The sequence below is a fragment of the Chenopodium album genome, chromosome 13 (assembly GCF_948465745.1).
Source record: "Chenopodium album chromosome 13, dcCheAlbu1.1, whole genome shotgun sequence".
Lineage (NCBI taxonomy): Eukaryota > Viridiplantae > Streptophyta > Magnoliopsida > Caryophyllales > Amaranthaceae > Chenopodium > Chenopodium album.
The window spans coordinates 2,608,903-2,618,678 of NC_137846.1; the positions used below are offsets into that span (position 1 = coordinate 2,608,903).

A 9,776-nucleotide genomic window follows, 5' to 3' on the forward strand; every position below is an offset into this window, starting at 1 on the left:
AAATTCTATCCAAATTTGATTGAAAATAGAATTCTAAATTAATATATTTATCCTACGAAATCTATATAAATCTATTCAACGTGGCGCGACACTTGGCGAAAAGTTAGAATGCCAAGTGTCGTTGCCTCGTGACCTGGCTAAAAATTTAGCTTTATATATTAGTTATATGATTTGTGAGCTATGATGTCTAACAATATCAAATGAAAAGCAAACATAATTACAACAAAAAAAAAATTGGTTTAGAAGGAATAAAGTTTATGTTTTGTGTGACAATCTCCTCGCATACAATTGTTCCTAGTGATTTTCACTAAAGCCCCTCAAAATATCAATTACGAGTATCCAACAAGTATATCTCGCATTTGGTAATTTAATTCCCATGTTTTATGGGAATTCCCATGAATTTGAAATTCTCATATTTTTATGTTTTGTGGTCAACCAAACGAAACCCTACTATATAAATTCTCGTGATTTTCTATTTTCCCAATTTTTTTTTGTGCAACCAAACAACACCTTATTCTACTCCAATTCCTTGTAAGTATCATATACGGTGTAATTTGAAGCTAATTTTACTTTCCAAACACTTTTATGTGATTACATATCACGCATCAATTTAACTTGCGACATTATCTGGGACACACATTAGTTTGGAGCATTAAAAGGGGTACACGGCACATGCCTATACGATGGAAGGCAAATAGGAGTCGAGGGGTATTTTGGGAAAACAACATTAACAAACTAACAATCCCCTTTTTTATGAGAAGTACAGTGCCTGTACAACTTCAAAGTCAGCAAAGTACAAGTTACAAAAGGTCAAAAGCAACAGTAGTAGTACAAACTGAAAGATAACATGAGTACAACTTTCCAAAGCTAGTACCATATCATCAGCAGCAGTACAAACTCAAAGATGACTATGTTGTACAACTCCCTAAACTAAGTACCATATTATATATCATGCAGTACACTGGACTAATGGAGTACCCATGTACTAGATTTCCTAGTTGCACTATAAATTCAACACACAAATCCTCAGCTATAATCACCAGCAACCTTTCATCACACTATCACAAGATTAATTAAGAGGTCCGAGTTACCGACTCACAAGTCACAACAGGTGGCGAAGTCCTACAGGAGCGATATGAGAACACATGAACGAGGCATTCTGCCCCTTCCCAAACCAGATCACCAATATATGGGTGATTTGGATTCACGTTTCTTGGGGAGGTTGCTATCCTGTGCTGCTCATGTGTTCTCAGGTCGCCCCTGCCGGCCTTCTTCCACCAGACGATTTAATACAGCTATCGGCGTTCAAGATCCACGTCACTTGACATTGGCCGAGAGGTACTGGTTCATAAAACTGCAATAACTGGTATAATTTCTTCAGAAGTACATGTAATTAAGGTAATTTTAAAGACGAGCATGCATAACAACAAATAATTTATCATTGGAAAAAACTGTGGTAGCAAATGACCCAACGTAAAACCAAAACTAAACTCTAAAATGTGATTAACTTACAACAAAATTCGGATACGAGTAGTCCATTAGTCAACTCATTCTCATATTCACTAAAATGCTGATGCGGGATTTGATGTCTTGAAGCTCTTGATATCCCACCTTTTGCCAATCCCCACCAATCAAAAGTAGACCATTGATCCCATCAGATGTTGCAATAGAATTTGAATTATCTGACTTGCAGAAATCAGACTTCTGTATCTCTCTCATCCTCTCCTTGCTTGAGTCATTTATTGTCTCAGTATCACCGCTATGTTTCCTTTTACTGCAACTCTTTAATTCGAGATGTTTCTCGGCATCCGTTGAGTTCAAAGGCCCCTTATTTTCACAATCAACAGCATGGTCAAGGACAGGTAGACATCCCGACGAACCTACATCACGAGGCAACATTCCTATAGGGCATGGTTTCCATGATTTAGCAATGACCCAAATATTTGAATCTTCCACAATGTCATCTAGAGTGCTTCGAGTACCTGCATTGTTAATCTTACGACGTTTAATCAATTCCAATTTCTCAGCAGCTTCAAGAATATACTTGTCTTGACGTATAAGATCATTGGGGTTCACATCTGAAGCACCATCTTCAGCAAGTCTTGGATAAAGTTTAGTGAGGGAAGACAATTTGCCAAGCTTCTCACTCAGATAGCTATCTCGAACCATTTCTGCCAGCAGCATGGCTGAATCCAGAAGGTCCCGGTTTTCAGGATCTGCGATGTGAAAGCATCTCCTCACAAGCTCAATCAACGATATCTTAGGAAGACAACCCACGTCATCTGTTACTTCGTGTTGAAATAATTTAAGACCTTTGAGAACTAGCACCAGCCATTTAAATAGCGAAGATAGAACTCCAATTCTTTGCATCTCTGGATCATACTGCAGTAGGCTGAAATGTTCACTGCCTAAAGATGCATAAAGTGATGTTTAGATAATCAACCATAAAAAAAATGGAAGACCAACTTGATAATGTATTAAATCAACGGATAACTATCATATATACACTGAATTATACTAAAATTGAGTTACCCAGTCTAATCTGGTTGCCCAGTTCATTGTTAATTAACCGTATAACAGCAAAAATAAAAAAAAGACAATAGTTTAGTCTTTAAATTACATGAGTAAGGCTGCTTTTAAATTGATCTGCCCAGCAAATGTTGTTAAATTAACAGAATATGGCAGTAGGCTTGTAAAAAAAAAAATCAAATCAGAGGAAAAGAAGAGTACTAACATCAGAGAAGGCATCTAATTAATCCCATCTACTAGATAACCTTGATTACAAAGAGACATAATTGCATAAAAACACTTGTATGTGACAACAGATCACAATAATGCAGTATTGCAGTACCAAGATTGCAATAAGGCGGTCAAACAATCTCTTGCTGCCAAGAAAAATAATTGCAATGAAGAGGTGGTGTCAAGCTAAATGCAATAAGGATGTTTCAGCTGAAAAGGATCGGAATGGCCCTTAACAAAATGGTATAAATCTAACTATGGTTTTAACGGAACCAAAAAAAGTTGCTGATATCTCTATTATCACTACACAGAAAAGGACATCAGATCAAAACAACAAACTTAAACAAAAGGCTTAGTAATTACCAAGATCATCTCTAATGAGTTTTCGAGACTCAATCATGTCAAGAACTGCTTTTAAGAGACTCAGAAGTAGCTCTGGTTCCTTTTTGGAGACCTTACTTATCACAGGTTTCCATTCATCAAATACAGCCTCAGCAACATCTAAGCTCAACTTAATCTGAATTTCTTCTGGAGCTTTCACCGAGTCTATTGAGTTTGATGCATTAAGTAAGAACTCCAGCAACACTACAACCACATCTGATGAAAAGAAAGAATATAATCTAACAAGGCTTTTTAAAGCCTTCTTTATCTGCTTCTTAGATCCTGAAAACATCAAGAAAACAAGTGTCATACTATGCTAGGGTGTAGTAGTTTATCATTGTTAAAGCATTTGACAAATGCAATCAAAATCCAAAATACCTATTGAAAAAGAGTACCAATTCTAACTGAAAAAAGCTAATTAACCAACCAAATCAGTAATAAGATTGTGTATACACCATTAACAAAAGAATTTCATAGTTGGAAAGCATGTGATGAGTTTCCGGGAAATTTTAGGTCTTACAGGTTCAACTACAAAACAAATTAATAGACCCTAGGAATAAAACATTGTGTGCATTTGCGTATGAGTGTGTTGGGGGGAGCAGTTGGGAATTTCTCTTTCATTTTGTTTCTGGCATATCACCTGTTTAAGAATGTATACATGACAAGATATAATTTCATTTTATTAATTATAATATACACAACATTGTTAACAGTTGATAAAATTCACAAAAAGGTGACACAAGTTGGGACATTAGATGGTATGTATGGTCTCTGATCTCCAATTCGGCAAGAACCGGTGCGAAAAATAAAAATAAGCATGACAATAACAGTAGAGGGTTATTGAAAATTAAAATAAGCATAATATCAACAGAAGTCAGAAAATACTTTCAGATGATGAGAGAATCAAATAATATCAACAGCACAGAATCACATACTTGCATACACGTAACATTGTTTTGTCATGTCATTGCAATATAATGTTCAAAAAGGTGAGGGGCTGCATACAGTACATTAGTACAAAGCAATCCAAAAATGACTTACCTACATATTTAGAGGATTGGACTTTCTTAGCCACAACGGACAAAAATTTATTGCGTCCGTGAAAAGCACCTACTATTTGTTCACGATGTTTAATACCTATATAAGAGAGGCTATATCATATCAAGCCCTAGCCGCTATACGAAAGTATGTAAGCAAATTGAGACATTATAAAGCATATACAACAAACACAGGATCGAGAAGAGGCATACTAAAAGGGCTGTATTCATGGCTTTGTGAAGATAGAGGCATGAAGATTACCTAAGATGGAAGTAAGATATACCAGCAGGCCCATCATGTCACATGAAAGAACTACTCACTAGTACAGATCAGCAAAAGGCTAATTAATTAGCTATAAGTTAAATTGCAAGGGAAAATACCTGTATATCCTATGTGCTTGTTTAGATGCAAGCAAATATAGGGGGAACTGTGAGTTCCTAAGTGCATATATGAGATATTGTTTGGTTGGCATAAGATGGTTGAAATGGGGAAGTGGAGCATCCTTGAGAGGTTGGAATTCCCATGGGACATGGGAAGTGGCTTACCTACCCTCCTTTTGGTAATTCACAATCCCCATGTCAATTCCCATGAACTACAATGTCTACAAATGCCTAAGTGTCAACCATACTACCAAAAGATCAGTGAAAAAACTTACTCCAAGTACATAACTATGCAGTCTGATAATAATGAAGCAATGTTTAACTATGAAGTTGTGTAAGGCTTCTATCAGCTGCAATGTCTGCAACTTTAACTTTTGCACCCTCCTCCTTCATTTACTCTGATAATTGACATGCCTATGGGATAACATAAAAAAGACCACGACAATCAGATAGAAACAACCCCAATATACAATCATTAGCTCTTCCATTAGAGCTTAAAAGTCAGAACCTTAGACCAAAAGAAGTACCCTGACCTTTCATGTCTGCAAAAGTGAAAATCAAAAACACTTTCTTTCAAATGCCATCTAAGACCCAGTAAGAAAATCCAAAACTATTAAACTTAATAAGTCTGTTCCTCTCCCCTGGCCCCTAGGTGCCTAGGTTCTTTAGCGCTCCCGTGCGACCATACCTATAAATTGAACTGCTCATGGAGTACTTTCTTATGCAATCAATCAATAGACCTCAAATACCTAACAATGGTAACAATCTCCAAGTTCCGGCAAAAAAGTTAAAGTGAATCTAGCTAAGCTATTATTTAAGAAAAGACATGGTGAGCACCTCAGGTCCTATAAGACAAAGGTTTTCAAGATAAGCAAGGCAATACGGCAATCACAAGATACAAAGTTGGCAACAATATGATAAATTATCCTGACAGCATACAAAACCAATAAAAAAAAGAGTGGAGCAATGGTACACAAGAATTCTCCAGAAGGTTACAAGGTTGATGACATACGGTTCTCCTTTACTTGTGAAGAATTTGATCCAGAGCTCTGCTTGACTTTCAAACTGACGGCTAGATCACGTAGCTTGGACCTGATTTCCTTCCTGACATTAATACTTTTCCCACTCAGGTATGGAATAGCATTCTTTTGAGAATCCCAATAGAAGGATTTCAACCAATTGAGTGCCTGGATATGTTAATACAGGCAAGACATTAAAACAACTACTCAGTAAATATAAAAAAATGATTATGCTATAACACATATCCAAATATCATGAATAAGCATCTGACAACAATGACAGCTTATCAATACTATAAATAATGTGCTGGGTCATCACATCTTGTAAGCTTTAACAGAAACTTCCATAAAATGTGAATCCTACACTATGAAGTGCAATGTAGCTTTTGAAATGTCAGAAAGCTGACAATGAGCACAAAGAGGTCAGAAACTCACTACGCAAATGCAGATCCAGGAACAAATAAGTTCATGGTGTACAGCCAAAGTCATCCTTATTAAATACTTTGTATAAGTTTTTTAATCACCAACAAACCAAAGAAAAGTGCATCTTAAGCTTTCAAATAATAAGTTCCTCATTCAGGCATGCAATAGGTAGAAGGAAGGCCATACCTTAGTAGAAGCTAAACGAAGTATCCGAAGGGAAGGAAGCTCCCGGTGTGAACCCTCTACATAAGGCGGAAAAACCAACTAATATAAGTCAGATTTCATAGGCATTACAAGAAACAGAAAAACAGCACAAGGCCAACAACCAATGGGTCACAATCTACCAATCTAGCCTAGAAGACAACCCATAATTAGTTTTATAGAATAAGTCAAAAAACATATGGGTAATCGCATACTTACTACAGATTACATATTAACTTGACAACAGAAGAAATGAAATAGTGAATTATAGCCAAATTGCATTTCTCACAGGAATCTTACCATGACGAACATCAACCAGCATGCGTGGCATGCCGATTTCTACAGCTCCATCAGCTATTGACATATCAGCTTTGCTACGTGTCTTCTCAATAACTCCATTCACAAGCCTTATAATAGCAAAGTAAAGTAGGTAAGCCAACCATTACACTGGATATCCACTGCAAATAATTTGCAAGTACAATTAAAAAAAATGAGCCAAAGCAAAAATCATGAATTCCAATATTCCATGTACCATCGAATAGCATAGACATATGCCAAGACAGTTGGAAACAGCAGAAAATTAGCATATGGTTGTATAATTGTGCTTAATTCTCTTTTAAAGCCAAACCATGAAGAATTGTGTAAATTACATGGATTTCCTGTGTTTTATACTTGAATAAAAACAGTGGAAATTTGGTACTTCTCCCTAGTCCCTCCATCCCAAATTAAGGTCCCATTTGACCCAAAAATCTTTTCTTTAAATAAAATTCACATTTTCTCTACTATGTACAGTCTTTTTTTATTCACCTTCACTAATTTGATCAACCAAACTCCATTGTCTTCTTTATTATTCACCTTAGATCATGTCTTCTTTATTATATCCATTATTAAATTCATTCATAATCAACCAGACCCCACTATCTTCTTTTCGTATTCACCTCCCCAAAAAAATAAAAATGTGTGCACAAGACAAGTAGAGGGAATACTTAATTATACTTCCTATGTTTGCATAACTTTGGAAATTAATAGTTAGTTAACTGAGGATTTACACTTCGATTTCCTCTTTAATTAACCAAACCATGCAGAATTGTATAAATCACTTTTCTTTTTCTATTGTCCATGACATAAAAAAACTAAGCAAGATAAACCAGTAATTTTGACAATATCCTAGAGTTTTCCACAACTCTACTTTTCCATAGATTTTCACATAAAAGTGTTCTCAACAAATGTCATTCAAGAGACTAAGCAATCACAGACATGTAAAATGACACTAATGTTCGGCGTATATAATTCCAATTAATCTTCCTGTCAAGCTCACCTCATAATAGCCATGGTATAAAGCATGGCCAGTATATCCTCTGAATCCGAAGCTCCATCACTCAACTCCTCCCTGCAATCCAATTAACAAAGAGCAATTAACTTAACAACCACCAATAAGATACATTATCACAAATTCAAATGCAATAATAACTAATTGTTGTCAAATTATAATGTCATTTTCCAGTTTCTATTTAAAAACTCCTAACAAACTTAACATCACGCCCATAGCACAACCGGTTATACCACGCACACGGACACATGGTACAACCTCACTCGATTTATATTGCTCATTCGCTTATTTAGGAGCTTCCCAAATAAACACAGCTAGTTAGCCTAATTATACAATGGAAATCAAACTAAATTTCAAAATTAGAAACACATAATCACCTAAAATAAGGATCTTTTTGCTGAATTTCGACAATTGAAGCCGTAACCTCAATCACAACTGGTAAACATCCTCTGCATCGCCAAGCCGCTATCTGCTCCTCCCCAAAAAACACAGTTAAATCAATTTATGCTGAAATTGGAAACAATAAATGTTAATTTGAAATTGATAAAAGAGGAATTAGAGTTTTCATACTCTACGAAGAGCTTTGGCAATGGAATCGGGAGAAGAAGAGAAGAGAGAGAGTCTGACGAAATCCCATTCTTCCCAATTTAACCATGGAACCAATTTGTGATTTTCATCGAGGTTATAGTTCGTCTCTTGTAACCCTAGCACTGACTCCATTGACGAAGTTCTTCAGGAGGAGCTTCAAGCTTCAATATGGTTGATTTACTGAATTTCTTAAACCCTAAACCCTTCTTTACCTAAACTATCAACTATAATCTTAATTTTTTTTTTACTTTATTATTATTATTATTATTATTATTTAACATATACAGATATACTCGTATAAGAAAAACTATCATATCGAAACCGCTGTTAGATCATCTCCAATAGTGAGACTCAACTTTGAGTATTGAAATACAAAATGAGTTTTTTTTTTTGCCTCCAATGGTGATATCCAACTCACTTCTCAATTTAGCAACTCATGTGAAGTCTAATTTTCCAATGGTGAGACTTTCTAAGGTATACTAATATCACTTTTAATTTATGGCCCACCAAATCATATTTTAAGTTTTTTTTAGAAAAAAATAAAAATAAAATTTAAATAAATTACAAAACATATTATAATATTGATAAGGGCTCGCACTTTTTGTCAAATGAGACTCAAAGTTGAGTATCTAAACTTAGCAACTTTCTTTTGGAGTTGCTAAGTTTAGATACCAACTTATTGGTATTTTTTGCAAAAAATACTCTCTCACTCCTAAAAAAACTCATTCAAGTCTCACCATTAGAGAGGATCTTACATAGTCACTATTTAGTACTCCGTATTTACTAGTTAATTGAATTCAAGTCAATGAACAAGACACTTTGAGAGCGGGTTCAACTCGAGATTTTAACAAGTTTAATTTCTAGCACCCTTATTCACAAACTCACAATGTCCATACAGCAAACACCATGTTGAGTTGTTAGGTGAACTTATAGCTACTTAGCTCAAAACAATATACTGTACTCTTTTTGTCTTTATTTGTGTGCCCTACTTTTCATAAAAGAGTGTCTCTCAAATTTTGTTGCATATCATATCATAATTATACATAGGACCATCATTTTACTTGAACAAAATTACTCTACATCCCACCATTTTTTTCTCTTATCAATTTCACTTAATTAAAACTTAAAAAAGCAACACAGGGGCATGGAGCAAAGTAATAAGGACACATGGACTATACATTAAAAATGTACTCCCTCCGCCCATAATACAGTTCTTGTTTTCCTATTTTGGAGGTGTCAAAATATTATTCCTATTTCTATTTTTAGATAATATGTAAAGATCATTATATCCTCACTTTTTTAATTTCATTCATTTTACTTCCTACATGAATTTTGCACATGCTTTGTACTTTTCTCTACTTTCTCTCTCTAACTTTTATCTATAATTATACTTTTAACTTTTATTAATGTACTTCATCTACTTTCTCCTCCTATTTCTTAAATATCGTGAAAAAATACAAACAAAAATTGAACTATATAATGGGACGGAGGGAGTAAGAATTAAGAACAATATTTGGTAAGCAAATAGAATACAGAGTACCTACCTTTGTTTACAAATGAGAACTCGACTTTAAAATGGGAAATTCATTGTACCAACAATTGTACAAACAAGATCAATTTTTGTCTATGTACATGTAAGGTATAGTCACATAGGCTAATAAGTACTCTTTGACTCTT

The 9,776-nt window shown here is 34.9% G+C and overlaps 1 protein-coding gene across 2 annotated transcripts; it reads right to left on the minus strand.

Moving 5' to 3' along the window:
* Nucleotides 1–1,042: 1,042 nt before the first annotated feature.
* Nucleotides 1,043–8,261, minus strand: LOC145574238 (uncharacterized). 2 transcript variants are annotated; one of them, XM_081631982.1, is made up of 9 exons: nt 8,082–8,261; nt 7,889–7,980; nt 7,500–7,571; nt 6,482–6,588; nt 6,167–6,222; nt 5,551–5,725; nt 4,162–4,257; nt 3,103–3,402; nt 1,043–2,408 (listed from the first exon to the last, which is right to left on the minus strand). In XM_081631982.1, the coding sequence occupies exons 1-9, from the start codon at nt 8,229–8,231 to the stop codon at nt 1,543–1,545; spliced, it is 1,914 nt and encodes a 637-aa protein (XP_081488108.1). In that variant the 5' UTR covers nt 8,232–8,261; the 3' UTR covers nt 1,043–1,542. The 2 variants fall into 2 exon arrangements, with proteins under 2 accessions (XP_081488108.1, XP_081488109.1); XM_081631983.1 differs by lacking the exons at nt 7,889–7,980; nt 8,082–8,261 and having other exon boundaries at nt 6,482–6,639; nt 7,500–7,556.
* Between the last annotated feature and the right edge of the window lie 1,515 nt (nt 8,262–9,776).

Coding starts and splice junctions, on each gene's coding strand:
- LOC145574238 (XM_081631982.1), bottom strand. CDS start 8,231: ATGGAGTCAGTGCTAGGGTTACAAGAGACGAACTATAACCTCGATGAA. Junction 7,572..7,888: donor CAAAAAGATCCTTATTTTAG/GTGATTATGTGT, acceptor ATTGGATTGCAG/GGAGGAGTTGAGTGATGGAG. Junction 2,409..3,102: donor ACTCATTAGAGATGATCTTG/GTAATTACTAAG, acceptor ATGCATCTTTAG/GCAGTGAACATTTCAGCCTA.